Here is a 19024-nt window from a genome sequence, read left to right as displayed (position 1 = left end):
ATGTCTAGTTAGCTCTGTGATCGTCCTCTATCAATTTTTGTGAGGCCCTAATGGTAAGGATATTACCCGTGCAACAAGAAAACACCTTTAAGGGTGTAAACATTTTTACAATGTATGGTTGACGCCACCATGTTTGTACGGGTGGCTTATCAATGATGGGTCTCAAGACCATGCGCATGGGTTAGCTTGATGGCTGTTGATGTGGTGTGAAGTTCGGTGCCGCGTATCCAACACGCGCTGTGTGCCTTTCGGCGGCTAATTGGCCCGATCTTAACACATGCTTCCACACTTTACTGCATACGCGCTGCTTTGGTTGCCGTTACCTCTCCGCGTCGTGCTAACATTTTGAGCGGTCATGTCGACCCACCCAAACCTTGTATTGGCAGAGGCGGAACCGGTCAATGCAGCGCAAATTGAGGCGTTCGGGCGCTGTGTATATGATCCTCACGTCAAGCCAACGTCAGGGAGCGCTCGCAGTGACCAAGTCTGCTACCGCATCAGCTGAGGCTAGCCGGGGCGGCCTGTCTGCGCAATGCTTGGCGCTCCTTTCGCACCAAAAATGCTTGCTTGGGCGGGATAAAGCACTAGGGGCTCCACGATGCACGCAACATATATGGCACTGTGCGGGTCTCTACACCGAATAGTATATAGAATATTCGAAAAAGTTTCTTATTCAAACATCCACTATTTGATTCAATTAGATGATATTCGCACACCTGGTGTATTTACCCAATTCTAGCATGCGCCTTTTCTTTTCTTCTTTTTTGGAAAATTGGGTCGAAAATTGCCTCTGCAGTGCAATTGGACATGATACCAAAACCACCTTCATGGCGTTTCGCATAACTTGGATTTATTGCAGCGAAGCTGACTTTAGAAAAATGGCCGTCGTCATGCAGTACATGTGTTATAAACCCTTGCCTGTTTTCCTTGCTAAAAAATTGGATGCTTGTTAGATTTCTACCTTGTTTAGGAGCTTTAATGTCATTTCTACATTAGCCTTATACTTTGGACCCAGCAAGTCGGCACAAATTAGGACCAGAAAAATACTGCCAAATGAATTAGTGGTGGGTTTTGGTGCTCTTTCTGTGTCTTGCCATCTCTCTTGATGAGGAACTCACGATAATACATATAAAAGTGATTTTTTTTTTCACACCACTCTAGGCACTGCATGCCATAAATGGCATCTTCACGCGAATGAAGTGTTGGAAGCACAAAAGTTTATTTTATTGTTTGCAAACAAATATTGGAAGTCACTAGTGCTATGCAGTGGTCTTCAACATACCGTTTACAACAGTAAGCCTAAATGCCCATATTGCCCAACAGGCAGGGGTGCTCCTCATGCACATCGAAACACTTGTTGCATGTTTTCATTCTGATAAGACAGACCTTGGCCGGAATAATGTAAAAATATTCAAATTTTTTTTTCCAAGTGCATCATTAGCCTTCCGTGATAGGTCGAAATGGCTTGGGCCACACCCATACAAGCCGGCACCCTGCCCATTTGGGTGGAGTCCAAGCCATTTTGACTTATGACAGGGGGTTAATGACATATTTGGAATAAATACAGATTGGAAGAGTTTTACATTATCCCGGCCCATGTCTGTGTCGAAACTGCATCGTGCGAACACTGATGCATCCTGAACTCGAAATCAAGTGTGAGCGCACCTCACGTGTCTGTTATGTGCCATTTAAACAGCCATTATCATGGTCTGTTGGCAACAATAGGTGACCAGGTCGACGCCACTAACGTTGGAAGTGGCTTCAGCTTGCACAACTTCACAGTTGATTCCAGCTCATGTGTTCCAAATCGTCCTTTCGAGCACAATGAAACACGTGGCCAATGTTGGCTTGCAAATAATTGATGTCACAGTGATGAGTCTTGCATGCCGTTGCCATGTGGCTCTCTTGCAGACTACCAAAAATGGATGTGGCATGAGATCACTTTATTAAATCCAAAATGTAATGTGACATTTCTTCTCTAAATCACAAAATTGTTGAAGTGAATGGTGAAAAGCAGAATAGGGTAAGATTTATTCTGATACACTTGTGGAACGCTAAAATGCCGTTCGCAGAACTCAGTTTGGAAACCCCTGCTCTATAATAATTCTACAGAAGCAGATTTACTTGCGAGAATAGCTTGTCGCCCTTGTTTTCTTCGCTTCCTTGCATTGGCCATTTCTATTATTTGCACCACCACATGTGAGGATTCAGATCTTGTGATTATGATGAAGTGAAGGACACAGCAAAAAAGTATCTCCTTGCATCTACTGTAGCCTTCATATAAAGAATCAGAGGACTTGCTTTAAAATATATTGCGCATACTGGTGTTTGTGAAGCGCTAAACAGTGAAAGTGTTTTTCTGCTCCTACTTCTGTAATGGCAACTTCTGTGTTCGACTTGGAACTTGCTTCTCATATGTGGACACAGGTGACCTTTTCGGAGCTACCCAGCCAACTACTCTGCGGAGAAGTGCGGAAGGCTACTGTGGAGCTGCGCAACGCAGATGGCTGTCCGGCATTGCATTCCTTGCGGCTTGCATGTGCACAGCCACACTTGTTTTGCTTGTGTGCTGTGTCTGATGATGAGGATGAGGCGTACCATGAGGAGCCGCTCCGGCCAAGCCCACCTGTGCTGGCACAGGCACCTCCGCTGGCCTGGGTGCAAGCGCCGGCTGTGGGCACCCATATGGAGGGCGGCCAAGGAGTGGCACTGCCTTTCTGGCTGCGGGGTGCTGAGAAGCCTGGTCGGCACATGCTGCATCTTTTGTTCTATTACCAAGGCCCCCAGGGACAGCTTTCGTGAGTCTACTAGTTAGTTTATTCCAAATACCCTTAGCCCCTATGGGAGGGTACCCACATAGGGAACATATAATACTGTAGAAGGAATCTGGAGCAATAAAGAAAAGTTAAGTGTGTAGTCAGTTTGTTGTATTTTTCCGTTTTATCTTTTAAATTCGAGGATTGCTCTTCATGTCGTAAATTAATGCAAATCACTTTTCTGTCCTAAAAAACAGGCAACTGTAGCTGTGGGGCACTCTGCAAACTGGATAGAAGTAGTGTCTGTTTTGTCAAGGCAGATATGACGTCAGTCTAAGTACTGCCAACCATTGATGTCCCTGACAGCTCTGGCTAAAATATGTGAATAATTTGTTTAGCCACATTAAATCCCAATCAAATTACTGGCAGCTTTTTTTGTTTAGGTAACTGCAGTACATTGGTAGAATTGCCTAGGCACTATAATCGTGGATGTCTTTCTTTGGCAATGAAGGGAAAGCTACGGAGACGAAAGCGGGCACAAGTAAGAGTGCTTCTGAAAGAAGGCCCATGTCTTCATCTGCGTAGTTTAAGCAGGGGAAGAGAAAACAGAACACCTCTTATGCGAGAGCAAATCAGAAAGTCAATGCCCATATATATATATATATATACACACACACACACACTAGCCAAATTACGGCTGTCAATGCAAAGTCAACATATCCATTCCCAGCGGGGGACCTTTCTCGGACCGGCCCGGCCTTATCTGCTATTAGCTCCACGGCACAGCGCTGCAGTCAGTTGTTGAAGATGGCAGTTGTACTTCGCACGTCCACTGTGTGCGAGCAACGAAGTGTGATTCGTATTTTACAAAGCGAACTACGAATGCCCATTGAAATCCACAGGGAAATGTAGCCCACATGTGGGGAAAGATGTCTTGCTTTGAGAAGTGTGAGGTAGTGGTGTTGTGATTCACATGCAACGATGAAGCCAAGACAGCTGTCCGACGGTGGTTCCATAGTCAGCCAGACAAATTCTACCAGAGGGGAATCTCAAATTAAGTGCTGTGATGGGATAGATGTCTGAACCGGTGTGAGGACTATGTGGTAAAATAGTGTAAGGTAGGTAGAATAGTATGTATATTTGTAATTGCTTGTGTGTACCTTATTTTGGCTTTAAAAAAATAGGGGCAAAGACTTTCTGATTTGCCCTCGTAGAACAGCAACACAAGGCAAAAAATACCATTAATGTTAAACTTGAATTATTTTTCTTCTTTGCACTTCTGCATCTGGGCAGTGTGAAACCATTGCACATGGAAGCTATGCTGATTCATTATCTGTTCCAAAAAACCAAATGCACTGTCAAGCGCTGCTGGAATACTTGGCGCGGTAACATGTGTGCAGAAGCTCCGCTCCCATAGCTTTCCCTTTATTGTGACAGAAAGTTGTCCATGAGTGTAATCTTCCCAGGGATTTTGCACCTGATACTTAATTTGCACCAACAGTACTGAATGCTTGGAAATAACAAGTTCTATAGTGTGCTGCTATGCACAGCTTTGGACATGTTTCATAAGCTGCTCTCCCACTGTCATTTTTTACTCATGAGCACCAACTTGCTTCCTTCTTTAAAACCCTTTATGGACAAATGTTCCCTACAGGCAACACATCAGATATATATATATATATATATATATATATATATATATATATATATATATATATATATATATATATATATATATATTTCTTGCTGAGTTTCAGTATTGAGTACAAAATCAGTGGCTAAATGTCTTTGGCCAACACTTGATGAAAGGCAGCATGTGCCATTTGTCCATTTAGAGTAGGAACAAAGAATCAGAATAGAAGAAATTTGGCAAGTGCCTCACTTTATTTTGAAAGCACAGTCAGAGGAGATAGATCGATGCAACATCTCTGACTGCAGTGGTATCATACACACGATGTAAAGCAAATGGAATGTACACCTATGGTTCACATATGACGAGAGCTCTTAGTACAAATTCCAACGAAGCCTTAGGTGGCTTGGGGTGAAGCGCACTTCTTGTTTTCTGCCTGGTGTTTCCCCCTATTGCTGAAATAGTTTCCACAAAACATGTATTCTTTTACAATGATTATGCTTATTCTGAATGTGTTTGGACAATTTAGATAGAAGAAAAATTTTTTTAGAGTATTAATATGTCCCGTTCTTAAAGGGTTAAACTCCAGATCTACTTTTTTACTGGCAGTATTTGAGCTATAGAGAAAAGCCTGATTGTGGAGTTTTGCATGTGGTCTATTCAATAACAACAATATTTGCCCGTGAGTGTACTGGTCTGCTACAGTGGGTTGGTAGCAGAGTTTATTACTAGGTGTATGTGAACATCAGCTTTTCAATTTCTAAACAAATTCAAATAATGAAAAGCAAGTGTCAATCGAATCAAATATTTTTAGAATATTTTTCTAATACAAATACTATTGGTATTAAAAAAATGGTTTTCTTTTACCAACCAGAGGTTTAAAAAAAAAGGAGCAAGCTTATTGTACAGTAAACAATGTACAGGAAAATTATGCATTGTGGTTAAAAAAAATCCTGTAGTTAACGCTTTAGCTTGACAGTATCATAACTGCAGTTAATTAATGTTGTCATGAAGAAAATAGCTGCTCGACACGTTTGGGGAGCAGCGACCCCCTCTTGTGTGTCACAATTCCTTCTGACACCAAAGAGAGCTACTCACTGTACATACTAGTGTTTGGTATTGGCAGGTATCTCTTTGCAAGCTGAGCCAACTGTGGGCATCATGCTTACACCACCACTCGAACGGATCTTCTTTTTGGCCCAAAATTTCATCATGCACATATCTTTAAACCTGTGCGTGTGGCACGGAAAATTGCTGCTACAAGTAAGTGAAAATTGCTGCTGGTAGTGCTTACAGGAAGGAGTGCTGACATGGAAGGAGCCTCTTCAGGAGCTTTTGTTGTTGAAGACATGTCTGGGTTCCTTGGTGTGGAAATTTTCATTGCTTTCTTTAAAGCCAGGTTTTTAATCGATTTTACCATTGAAGCATCCTAGTGGTATTCAGCTCCTTTAGAACGATGATCTAGGAACATTGTCGAGCTTGCTACTTCGTCAAATTTGTAGTTAGGAAACTGTGTTTTCGGGTGCCTAACCAGATTAGTAGCAGACACAGAGGTTTTCATCTGTTGGCTGCTGTTGTCCAGATGCATGAAGAGGCAGCACAGTGTGAGTACTTGAGCTGATTCTGTCGGGTAGTCATAAGCACCAGGCAGGAGTCCCGTCACCACAGTACCCCCTTCATATGATATGCTTCACTGCTCGGAAAAAATGCTTCACCGCTATACATTCTGTATGCTTCGCCTCATAACGCGGTTGTACTGCGGCGAAGGTGACTTGAAGAACCGACACCAGCAATTTTGGGGGGTTCAAATATTCTAATATTTCGAATAGTAAAAGGGTTTTTCGAATCGAATCGAATATTTGAAGCTTAGAATATTCGCACACCTCTATTTATTATGCATGTCATATATTTGACTTGGTGTTGAGTTTGGATGACCAGCAGAGCTGGTCATGGTAATTTAATGTAAACTTGTAGTGTTTGACTCTCTTCACTTTATTATGCAGGCACCGTGTTCTGTGGCATCAGATCAGCTTTACCACTCTGCCATCGTTAACGCTGCAGGCGTCTGTTCGCCAGAGTGTTTCTCTTGGTGTGGCAAACTCCCCCAATGGAGCACTCGTCTCTCTTCAGGTATCCAATGCCTGTGAGGTAAGCTATGGGCTTGTGGACCAGCTGTGGCACACTCTCTGCATGTCACTAACTGCTGGGCTGGTTCTTGTGCATATGTGGTGCAGACAGATGGCCTCAGTGGTGTTGACTTGAGCCTGCTGCAAGTGACCTGTGTCAGCCGGGTCTGGAGCTTGGTTCCCCTCACATCACATCCCAAATTCGGTAAGTTTGTCATGGCAACTTTGCTTTTATGAGTAATGTTGTTTGCCAAATTGGGGTACTATGCAGAAACACATGTTTGGGGGCTGCAGTAGATTTTAGTGCCTGTCAGGCTGCATAAGCACTACAATAGCCTTTCTTTAAAAAATATGCCGTTAAATCTCGATATAATGAAGTGTTTAACTTTTTATAGCTTCTTGTCCATAAAGCACCATGTCTCATAGAGCACCAGCCTCAATATAATGGTGTGTTTATACACTATTTCAATAGAATAAAATTTTACTACCATCACAAAGAAATATCGAGACAATAAATGGAAACTTCTGCTGAAGCAGAAGTTCAAATGGTTGAATTAGAAGTGGCTACTTGTGAACGCACCTCTCTAATTGCGATAAGATCCTAGCATGCCCCACACACTGTATGCTTTGGACGCAAGTGAAAGCATGCGAGGGTGAGCCAAGCATGGTAGCTTGATGAGCATGCCGCCTTCTTGTGTGAGCACGGTGAAAGAGATGAGGGGAGCGAGCTTGCTATAATGCGATCAAGCGCATGCAAGTTGACGTGTGTCTGCTTTTCTGGCACGGCCTTGGTTCACATGGCTGTGTGCGGCTGAGCGCGTACGCAACCCGTGCGCCCTGTTTTAGAGGTAATCTGCGGCATGTACAAAAATTGGGTATGCTCAGACATCGTGGCATCATGTGCGCTGTCTTCCCACATAATTAGTACTGGAGGTTTCATAATCGTGAGTTTTGGAGTCATGTTGAAGCCATAGGCAGACGAAGGATTTGCTCCCCACTGCCGATGCTCTTTATGATAGTGTCGTCCTACTGCAGGCAACACATTAGCCACAGGGGCGGAGTGGATGTGAAAGTGAGGCTAGCTTCGCTTTGTACCGCTGATGTGAAGATATCGTTGACACGGCATGAAACCGTATCATTTGTCGCCGACTCAAATTCATGAAAACGAAATTCTTTTTCTGATTCAAATTTGCTTTTTCCTGGAAAATTTTGCAGCCCCTTCCATGCAAGAAAAATCACTCGGCAGCTGTACTTAATTGCATTAAAAAAAATCAAATTTCACTGTACTGAAATTTTAATATAATGCAAATTGGAAATTTTACCAAATTTGTTATATTGAGGTTTAACTGTGTGTATATATATATTTCAGAAAGAGGAGATTTATTTTATTTAGCCCTGAAACACAAGACCTTTCTGTCACATTGAGCACTATTCAAAATGTTTACAAATTTCTGACTGGCTTCGTTACTTGCTACTATTTGTTTCTTAACAGCACATAATGTGTAAAAATAGTGAATTTTGAGTAATCCTAAATTTTCAGGTAATTCATTCATAGGCTTTTGAATTCATTGATAAGCTCCTGTAGGCTCACAAATTTGTCGTAGGCTAAAAACTTGTGCTGTGCGAATAGCAAAATTTTGGGTGCGAAGCAAATTTGAATATTTTAGAATAATTTTGAATACGTCCAGGTCAAATTACTGAAAAAATGCAATGCAAAGCATGCGCAAGAAAGCATTCTATGTGGGTGTATTGTGCTTGTCTTTTGCTTTTATTCCGATCGTCAACATAAGGATATGCCATACCTTTAAAAAATCTAGTAGCATTACGTTCAGGTGTATTTTTATTTTGAACTCTCAAAAATTGGTTGTGCGTTACATTCGGTTACCATATTTTTGCTCATATAAACAGCACTAAAATGCCAAAAAAGAATGGAACAATAAAGTTGGAGTGCGGATTATATGCAAATTTCGCAATGAAGTGTGGGTTCACGGCAGGGCGAGCCGTGATGCCGTGAAGCCACACCTCAAGGCAAGGTTCTCTGCCATTCAAAGTTTCGTTATCTACTAGGGAACACCATTCCTCCCCACCCCTGCATGTGGAATCTCCCTTCTCCCCTCTTTCATGGTCACCCACTCTCCTCCATTTTACGGGTTGCCATTTTGCCTTTGGTAATTAGCGAATGGCGCACGCAGTGCCGACAAACTCGTACGTCACCTGTTCTCGCGGCGCTCCCTCAGTCTGAGCGAAGTGCTTTGTGATACAGTGGTGAGCTAAATCACCGTTGGGATTTGGGGCTCGGTCGCGTTTGCTCCATCACCGTTGCCGATCCGAAGGCTTCTCTATCCGCGCTGTCATCTGCTGTCGTACGAGTGTTAGCTGCGAAGTGATCCAATTCACGTGAGATATCATGTGACTGATTCGTCTACGATTACATCCGGTGTGTGAATCCAACTTTGTCAGCATCGCCGAAGAATGGGGGAACAGAGCTGCTGGCTGAAGATATGATGTAGATAAGTCGTGCATCCGTGAATAGAGACTGTTTTTGCAAAGATTTGAGCAGTGTTGTATGCACTTACTTCTGTGGATTATACAAGGGGATATTTTTTTCTCTTTCCAGACTGTTGTAGATTATATGCGGTGGTGGGTTATACGCGCAAAAATATGGTATAAGCAGATTCTCCGCTTTGTACTTTTACACTGCGCTCTTTCTAGTCTATGGGCACTGATCGAGCTATTTTGTCTAAAATAGCGTCAGGGTGCGATTTAATTTTCAGCAAATGAAACCATTATATTTATTTTCTAGAACTTCAAATACTTCGAATCGTAAAGGTGTAGTGCGAATCGAATAGCAAGCACTATTCAAAAAATATTTGAAAGTTTGAATATTCGCACACCCCTACTAAAGACTCTACAATGGTTTCACACCTTCACTAATGTTGAATTCCAATAGTAGATTCAGATCAAGTTTTTCTGCTTTGTATGGAGCAATTTTATTCCAGTGGCAGAATGAGAGTGTGAGTTGTGTGTTCCAATGGCAGAATCAGAACAGCTACTAATTCCAGATCACTTCACGGAGCAAAAATATTTGCTCTGCCAAAATCAGCAGATTTGATTGGAAGTCAGCGTGGCATATTTACTTCACCCGCCTCTGCTTCATGTCATGGTCGCCTGTTTCTGGTCGCGGGCAGCTATAGACGACATGGAAAACATGGACACTATGTCGCACCGTGCATTTTTGTTCCTGCTCCTGGATAGTGACAGCTCCAACTCAGATACTATAAGTTCCCAAGTCCAGTGATGATTCTTCCTACACGGAAGAAAAATGAATGCATGGAATGCTAGGATGGTCCAAATAATGGTGGCGATGGTAATGAGGCCTACCCGATCCACTTCTAGTCTAGCGCCCTCTCACTTGATTTCCCTGTGCCCTTGCAAGAGCGCATGCATTCCATACGTAGATTTGACGAGATCAATCAGTTGGAACAATGCGCTCTGTTCGTGATACGGCCGAGTGCTCGCAATCTGCCATAGGAATTCAACATAAAAAAACTTTTAACATGCCACTGCTTCTCCTTTCTATATTTGTATTTGGACACTTCCAAATTCTTTCATTTTCTTGTGCCTTCCTATACATACTGCAAGTGTGACAGGGAGATCACTTAATATCCCTAAATCGCTGCTGCCACATTTTCAGTGGGAAATAATAATGTTCATACAAGTGATTCTTAATTAAATATACCTTTTGCCTCTGAATTACGTTTGTATTTTTATGATTTGATGAGAATTATTGGTAGGCTTAGCCAAAAATTAGACCATTAAGAATTTTTTAAAAATAACCTGTGGCAGATAGTGTAATGGGGGTCCTGGAGCTCGATTAGTGAAGGGGGTGAACATAACCTGCATGGGAAATCGAATTGCATAATTTACTAATTAACAAAACATCACTAATTTACTTTTAAATTAATTTATGGCACATATGGCAATTTATGAATTGTAAGCCAGTCAGTTTGCAAAGATTATCCACTTGGATCAAATTCTATGGATCGCACGGGTTTCAGGATATGCGCCTTGAAACTTGCGGTGAGGATGCATTACTGTTCCACTTACTTTTTAACAAACTGCTATTTTATGCATTGAAACGCAGAAGTAACTGGAATGCGCATGTATTTCATTGCACAATTTGGGAATTACTATCTTGAAACAGGTGTCATCCTGAAAATTTGTTACACACGGATACACCTTGTGAACTCACCAGCTGCAATTGGTAGATTGCAACATGTGCCGTGAAATGATTACTTGAAACATTAAGTAGTACATTTTTGTTCATCAGTCAATTATGCATTTCGATTTCTCATGCAAGGAATGTCTGCCTTTTTTAGTAATCTAGCCCAATGAATACAATTATGCTATCTGCCACAGGTGATTTTTAATTGCATATGGTTATAAAAAAAAAGCACCTAGTGTAACTAGAGTTCCAATGTCATTCTTCTATAAAGTAGATTAAAACTGTGCATCTTGTTGTATTGTGTTCTCATTCCTTGTTCATTTTACTTTTACCTGACGTTAAATACAAAGCTGATGCTTTGCAAGATTCTTTCTTTATTATCAATTTTCGTACTTCCTTTTCAATTTCATTTTTAGGCACACCAGTGGTAAAGCCCCAAGAAACAAAAAACCTGATCCTGCGAGTCACACCTTTTAGTTCTAAACGTAAGCATCACTGCATTTATTCTCTTTTTGGTACCATTGCAATCGCTTATTTTCACATATACTACATACAAGGTTTTCTTTTTCAGTAAGCCAAGACAACACAACAGTGGTCTCACAACTTCCTTTGACACGTGTGCAAGTATGTAAAGCTATTTAACTTGTCATGTGTGCTGTAAGAACAGTAATACCTGATGTGAACACTTAGTTGCATTCAGATATCATTTTAATAAAGTTGTACTTGCAGCAGATTAGTTTACTAAATAAAAAAACTTGTTAAATCAGTATTTCAGTGTTCTAGCAGTGGAAATGATTTCATAAGTTCCCATAAAAGCTCTTAGTTGACATGGTGTGAAGGAGTGCCTGTATGCAAGATTTAAGTAAAAATATAAGCAATAACTACAAACGAAGTCGGCTTTCATTATTTTGGTTTTGACGAAACCATCAGAATTGACCAAATTATTCGATGGGTCGAATTAAAACAAGAGGCTGAAAAGAATGTCGACACCACCACTGCTGCATCTGGTATTTACCAGATTCTAATGTGACCCTTAATCTAAAGTGCACCTAGATTTAATGGTTTCAAGCAGAAAATGAAGCATCCAGATCTAAACATGCCACTGGTTCTACTTTTTAGGATGTACTGTGCCTCCACTTCTGATAATTCAATATAAGATATAACCTGCTGGGTTTATTCAGCAGGATGGAAGTTTTTTGGTACTGGACCACACACACTGTACTTTTTGCCCACAAAAATGTGTGTGCACTGCTGCACTTAGTGTGTGCAGGCATGATGGCTTGTGATGACCACAGAAAAGGAACCGTGATACAACATTTACCACAATCATCAAAAATATGGTTGCACAACATTTGTAGGCCATTCTCTATTAATGTGAGGGCAAATCAAAGTCTTTGCCCTTATTTTTTATTCGCCCAAATAAGGCACATACAGGCAATTGCAACTATACATACTATTCTACGTACCTTACACTATTTTTTCACATAGTCCTGTTGGGAATTTCTTCTCAGACACACACAGATTTTTAAAGACGGGCTCTCTTTAATAGATAAATAAAAGAAAAAAAGAGTTCACAACAGCGTGACGGCCGCCTTCCTTCGTGGCCACCATATCTCTCCTATGTTGCCAGCCTTTGCTTCCGATTCCACTAACACTCGGCCATTCTGACAGCGAACTGTCCTCAATTTACACGGTATAGTCCTGAAAATACAAAGGTCTTTTGAACACACGCATGCTACGCCTCGCCACGCTGTCTTCCTCGTTGATGCTTGATTGGTCGGACAGTTCTTGGCGTCTTCCACCCCATCTCTTCAGTTGGCTGATGTGGGCAGTAGTCGAGTAGACCCCTTTCTTCACGTTCGTCTCAGTCACTCTGTAGGTGTCCGCTGGGAGTATTTCAATCACAGTCAGTGGACCTCTGAGCTTCTTCTGGATTTTTGTTAGGGCACCAGTGTGCTCTGGAACGCAGTGCATGACCACTATGTCTCCAACACGCAGCTTGTCCGCTGTAAAGTGATGCTTGTTGAAGTACTGCTTCAACTTTTCTTGCTAGCTCACTATTCCCTTTTGAGCCATCTCTTGAGTTGCTCCAGACATACCCACTCGTTATTCTCTGTGTTTAGCCATCTGAAAACACCATTCTACGTCCTTGGTGGATATCCATGCAGAAGCCTGAAAGGGCTAGTGCAGGTTGAGGCATTGTATGCGGTGTTTAGGTAGCTCTCTAACTCCTTGATGTTCTGATCCCAGTCCTTGTGAGTCGGATCCTTGATTGTAGCTATAATACACGGTACCAGAGTTCGATTTACACACTCCACCCGACCGTTAGCCCTCGGATGGTGAGCAGAGTTCAGTGTGTGAGTCACACCATTTTCCTGACAGAAGGCTTCGAAGCCGTGGGATGTGACACAGGAACCACGTTCTGAGATTATGTGCTCCGGTAGTCCGAACTCGGTTATAGAACTCTGTGTGCACCGCAGTACATTTCCTGTCTCGCACGGGGTAGAGGCGCACAAACTTGGTCAGATTGTCCACCAACACCAAGATCCACTGGTTTTTCTTGGAACTTCTCACAAACGGACCAACATGGTCCACGTGTACAGCTTAAAATGGTCTCTTCCCAGATGGTATCGAGTGCAGAAGTCCAGGTTTCTTCCCTCCTGGAATCTTTGTGAGCAGACACTCGAAACACCTATGGATGTGCTAGTCCACGTAATGCTTCATCCGAGGAAACCAATAAAGTTCCTTGATTTTCGTCACTGTTCGGTCTGTACTAAAATGTCCCTGTAAGTCGTGAAACTTGAAACAGTATTTTACGCATGCTCTTAGGCATCACGAAAAGAAGTCGTCCATCTTATTCCAAGTAAAACAGGCTTCCGTCCTTCAGTTGTAGGTTTTTGACCTTGACACTTTCTTCCTTGGTCCTTTCCTTGATTGGCTTCTCGAGAATTCGTGCTAGGTTAGCCAAGTCCGCATCAGATCGCTGGATGATCACGACTAGGTCCTCTAAACTCAAGGCAAGACACACTTCGATCCTTGTCTCGACAACCTCATCGAGCGTGTCTTGCAGCGCTCTTACGGGTTCACGACTCAAATAGTCCAATTGTGCCATTTTCTCACCTGCTCGGTGCTTCACCTCGAAGTCATACTCTTGAAGTAAGTTGAACCACCTTGCTATCTGTGGTTTAAGAGTCTTGTGCGTATTCAGATACACAATTGCTTGGCAATCTGTTACCAGCGTGAACGGAATGCCTAGGAGGAATGGACGAAGTCTTTCCATATTCCAGACTATTGCCATCAGCTCCAGTTTTCCCGCATGATACGGTAATTCTCAGCCTCAGCGGTGCATTTACTGACACAAAACATCAAGTGCCAGCGTCCTGACTCATCTTGTTGAAGGATCATTCCCGCAAGTCCATGTTTGCTTGCATCCGTGTGCAGTTCTGTTGGAGCCAAAGAATCATACAACTTCAGAACCAGAGGCTCTGTCAGCTCTCTCCGGAGCTGGTCGAAAGCTTCCTGTTTCTCCACTTGCCCATGTAAACTTTGTCTCTTTCTTGATCTGAGGAGTAAGTGGTTGTGCCTTCAGGGCATAGTGGGGAATGAACCGTCTGAAAAGTCCTGTCAGGCCCAGAAATTTCTTGACACTGTGAACATCACTTGGCGTGCTAGCGTCAAGTATAGCTTGTTGCTTCATTTCACCTGGCTGCAGGTAGCCTTTCACAATCTTGAAACCTAAGTAGTCGAGTTCATTACTTCCAAACACACACTTAGCTTCATGGTTAGACCAGCAGCTCGCAGAGCATCCAGTATTTGTTTGAGCCAAACCAGCAAGTCTTCCCAGTCCTTGGCTGGAATCAGCAAGTCGTCCATGTAACACAATGGTACAGTGCTACGCAGAGATCTGAGGACCTTGTTCATTAGACGTTGAAATAAAGCAGGACCATTTCTCAACCCGAACACCATATGTTCAAACTGCCTGGTCTCATCAGGCGTGATGAATGTAGTTTTGGCCTTCTATTCCTCACTCAGTGAAAGCTGAAGGTATCTGTTGCACAATCTAACACACTGCATTCGTGCTCCGGACAGTCGTTGCAGCTGGTAATCAATGTTTGACAAGGGAAAGTGTTCCGGCACCGTCTGGCTATTTAGCCATCGATAGTCTATGACTAGACGATTTTATCCATTTTTCTTTTTCGCGAGTAGCACTGGACTAGCGTATGGCGAGGATGTTTCAGTTACAATGCCAGTCGCTTTCCACTCTTTGACAATTTCTTGGATTGCTTCTCTTTCCTCTGCATTAGTCGTGTATGGTTTGCAGGTGACTGGAGTGCTTTCGGTATACTTTGTGATAGTCATCTCCAGTTGGTTACAACACCCCAACTCTGACAAATTCAGTGCAAAGCAGTCCCTGTAATCATTGAACATCTTCAGCAATGCATCCACTTGTTGTTCATTGACATCTTTCCCGACATTCAGCATGCTACGATCAATGGGCTTCGGCTGAGGCACAGGTCTCACGAGTGTTAACTCTTCGCTCCCTGAAAGCAGTTCAGCATGAGCCAATGAACTTCCCTTGATCAGCTGGTGGTCTTCATCCTTGTCGTTAAGCATGGGTATCTCAACCCTTCCGTGTTCGATGTGTAGTAGTATTCCCTTGCCAGGCCCACTAGGTAAGATCAGATTTCCTTCACTCTTACCGCTCTCTACTGTCACCCAACACACAGTTCTTTTGGGCAGCATAATGGTTTCTTTGACACAAAGTGGTTCCTTGGAAGGCTTCATCTGGGCAAGGTCGATGTTACAGAATGTAAGATCATCTCGGTAGCCAATCTTGAGTTCATCTCCCATGCGTAGGTATGCAATGTGGTCTTGATCCGTCCAGGTTCTACCAACCAGCATGTCCACGGGCAAAACACTGTTGTTGACGATAATCACCTTGACCTTGCAGCATACCACGCCATCGATTTCCATGTCCACCTTCGAGGTCCCGATAGACCGAACTGTAGATGTGCCAGTGTTCCCAAACCCATACAAGTTTTGGGCCTTGCACACAACTTGTAGGCTGCACCTTTCAGCCGCTTGATGACGCAATGTACAGTCTGAACTCTCTGGGTCAATCATCACTGAGAGCTGGTGAGTTCCATTGATGGTCGCAGTTTTCAGCAGCTTTAATGGACCACTGTCACTTGTTGGATTCTCATTCACCACAAAGTTACGAACAGGGTTTGCTTTTGGACAGTCTCTCGCTATGTGCCCATACCTTCCGCAGCTGTAGCATTTTCGCTCCGCTTGGTCATGTTTGGGTGGTTCTGGCATTTTCTTCAGTGGCCCCCCACCACTTGCTTGGTCTGTGACACATACATTTGTGATCACCTGCTCAGATGGACGTGTGGCAGTCCAAGATCTTGAGGTCGGAGGCTTGGCACGAGGTGTCGTGGCACCTGGATCACCACCTTGTGGCTTGGCCCCTGGTGACTTCTGCATTCTAGCTTCACTTATTCACTCCAGTCTTTGCAAGTCTGCCAGCAATTCATCCTCGTCCTTGTATTCCTTCGCCATCATGGAGATGCATGCGTCTCTAAACTGCAGCCCCACCAAAACTTGCTCCTTGGTATCTTGCATGCCGAGGCCCAAACCCTTGCATAACAAGGTCTTCTCGAGGAAGTATGCCATGATGGACTCTCCCCTCATCTGGACTCTTTCCTGCATTTACTTCCACTTTTCGGCCATGCTTGTCTGGCCCACAAATGTCTTTTTGTAGGCAATCTTGAAGTCCTCCCACGTAGTGAGGTCATCAACATGGGCTTGAAGCCAAAATCGAGCAGGTCCCTTCATGTGAAGCCTGGCGTTTTTTAGTCTGAAGCTGTCTGGCCAGCCGTGCAGGACCGCCATGGAATCGATGCTCTTCAGCCACTCCCTGGCTTCGTGGGATGAGCCCTTGCCATCGAAATCACGGATAACTTTATTCAGGTCCGGCGTAACGTGGAACACTTCAGATTTCCTCTCGAAGAGCTCCAGTAACCGCTGGTTTTGCTCCAGCAGAGCTTGCATCATTTCGTGAGTTCTGCCGCCGTCTGCCATCTTCGGGGTTGTCTAGGCGTACACACAGTTTTTTGCCTCCAGCTAAGCATCTAGGTTTACCGATTTCACACAGAGCGTCGGCTCACACGTTTCTGAGGTGGCACAAAGACTCACGTTTTCGATGACGGTACCTCACGAAGACAGTACAGTTGCGTCTCGTAGACGTCACACAGAGCGTCCACATGCATATTTTGAAGGCAACACAAAGGATCCCTTTAACGGTCAGTACCTCACGAACACGGCACCAACGCAGCGTCCATTGAAAACTCAGTGAGCATCACCGTCGGCGCAATCCCACGACATTGGCTTCCAGAATCGCTTCACCACGAAGGTTTCAGTGTATCCCACTTCTGAGATGTTATGAATTTCTTCGCAGACACACAGATCTTTAAAGAAGAGCGCCCTTTAATAGATAAATAAAAGAAAGAAAGAGTTCGCAACAGCGTGACGACTGCCTTCCTCCACGGCCACCATCTCTCTCCTATGTTGTCAGCCTTGGCTTCCGATTACGCTAACAGTCCCCACACCGGTTCAGACATTTGTCCCAATGCAGCACTAAATTTGAGATGCCCCTGTGGTAGAATTCGTCTGGCTGACGGTGGAACCACTGTCAGACTGCTGTCTTGTCTTTATCATCGCACGTGAATCGCTGTCCTGCCAGAAACTTCTTAGAGGACTGAAAATATGGAAATCACCAGAGGTGAGGTCCGGACTGTATGGTGGGCGGTCCGAACTCTCCCAGTGAAATCACCGGAGCTTGTTGGCGGTTCTGATGGCCTCGCATTGTCGTGGAGGATAGCCACATTGTCCACATCGAGAATCCTTCAGCGTTTTCGCCTGATGACAGCTAGCAGACATGGAACAGTAACTGTTGGCATTGATGGTTGCACCTTGTGACGTGAAATCCAGCAGGAGCGGTCCATGCGGAAAATGTTGTCATCAGTCAGTGACGCACGTGGCCTCCCCGAATGCTCATTGTCATGCAAGTCTTCATGGCCTTTTGCCAACTCGCAGCACCACCACCACCTTGCACTTCTCAAAGTGAGACACCTTTCCCCATACGTGGGTTGCATTGCCCTGTGGACTTTGATGGGCATTTGGCCCTTGCTTCATAGAAAATGAATCGCACTTCGTTGCTTGTATGCCGTGTGAAGCACAACCGCCATCTTCAACAACTGACAGCAGCGCTATGCCGCAGAGCTACCGGCAGATAATGCGGAGCCAATCTAAGAAAGATCTATCATTGGGAATGGATATGTTGACTTTGCATATACAGCCATAATTTGGCTAAAAAAAATATATATATATAGGGGCAAAGACTTTCTGATTCACCCTCGTAAATAAGGTGTTCTATTTTCTCTTCCCCAGCTTAAGCTACGTGGATGAAAACATGGGCCTTGTTTCAGAAGCACTCTTACTTGTGCCCGCTTTGTCTCCGTAGCCTTCCCTTCATTGCCACAGAAAGACGTCCGCGATTATAGTGCCTAGGCAATTCCACCGATGCACTGCAGTTACCTAAACAAAAAAAGCTGCCAGTAATTTGATTGGGATTTAATGTGGCTAAACAAATTAATCACACATACCGTATTTATTCGAATCTAGGCCGATAGTTTTTTTCATATAATCATATTCCAAACTCTAGGGTCGGCTTAGATTCGAGGATTTTAAATAACGCACCAGTTTTTCATTGACGCTGCTAAATATGGTGCGTAGCTAGTGCCATCTAGAAAAGGTAGTATCGCAGCCGCTACTAGTCGTGCCAGTAGCCAACCTTACACAAGCGAGGTTGCCATTTTGACCTGTGTCATGTCGGTCGTATTGGCTTGCGGCATGGTGTTATCGCGATGGCACCAAGCAGGAGATGCCACTACAGTGCCGCTTTCAAGTGAAAAGTTGTGATAGCCGCAGAGGCATTGTCGAAAATTCAATCCAGGTGGGACTTCGGCGCTATGAGAAAAATGTCCGTCGTTGGAGGGGACAACGACAGCAGCTTTTTGCGTGCGCCACAATGAGGATGGCATTTAGCGGACCAAAGAAAGGCTGTCACCGCGAAGTGGAGACAGTTTTGGCCAACTTTGTTCGGACGTAGAGAGCAGCTGCCCTTCCAGTGACAACAGAAGTGCTCCAAGCGAAAGCGAGGGAACTTTCGAGGGACCGAGGCCTAACACCAAAGGATTTCAAAGCCAGCCGGGGCTGGCTTCAA

The 19024-nt window shown here is 43.9% G+C and overlaps 1 protein-coding gene and 1 pseudogene across 2 annotated transcripts in view; one reads left to right on the top strand and one right to left on the bottom strand.

Annotated features, from left to right (window-relative positions):
* Positions 1-19024, top strand: part of l(3)76BDm (trafficking protein particle complex subunit 8 homolog l(3)76BDm) — a 149924-nt gene that overhangs the window by 108315 nt on the left and 22585 nt on the right. For both annotated transcript variants that reach the window (XM_070530480.1, XM_070530481.1), the window contains 5 exons: positions 2428-2798; positions 6390-6534; positions 6621-6717; positions 11154-11222; positions 11309-11361. In XM_070530480.1, coding sequence (XP_070386581.1) covers positions 2428-2798; positions 6390-6534; positions 6621-6717; positions 11154-11222; positions 11309-11361 — 735 coding nt within the window. The remainder of the gene's footprint in view (positions 1-2427; positions 2799-6389; positions 6535-6620; positions 6718-11153; positions 11223-11308; positions 11362-19024) is intronic.
* LOC139054931 (uncharacterized) lies at positions 12424-16821 on the bottom strand (annotated as a pseudogene).

This window comes from Dermacentor albipictus, chromosome 1, assembly GCF_038994185.2.
Source record: "Dermacentor albipictus isolate Rhodes 1998 colony chromosome 1, USDA_Dalb.pri_finalv2, whole genome shotgun sequence".
Lineage (NCBI taxonomy): Eukaryota > Metazoa > Arthropoda > Arachnida > Ixodida > Ixodidae > Dermacentor > Dermacentor albipictus.
The sequence above is the reverse complement of the archived record's forward strand: the minus strand, read 5'-3'. Positions and strand labels throughout refer to the sequence as shown.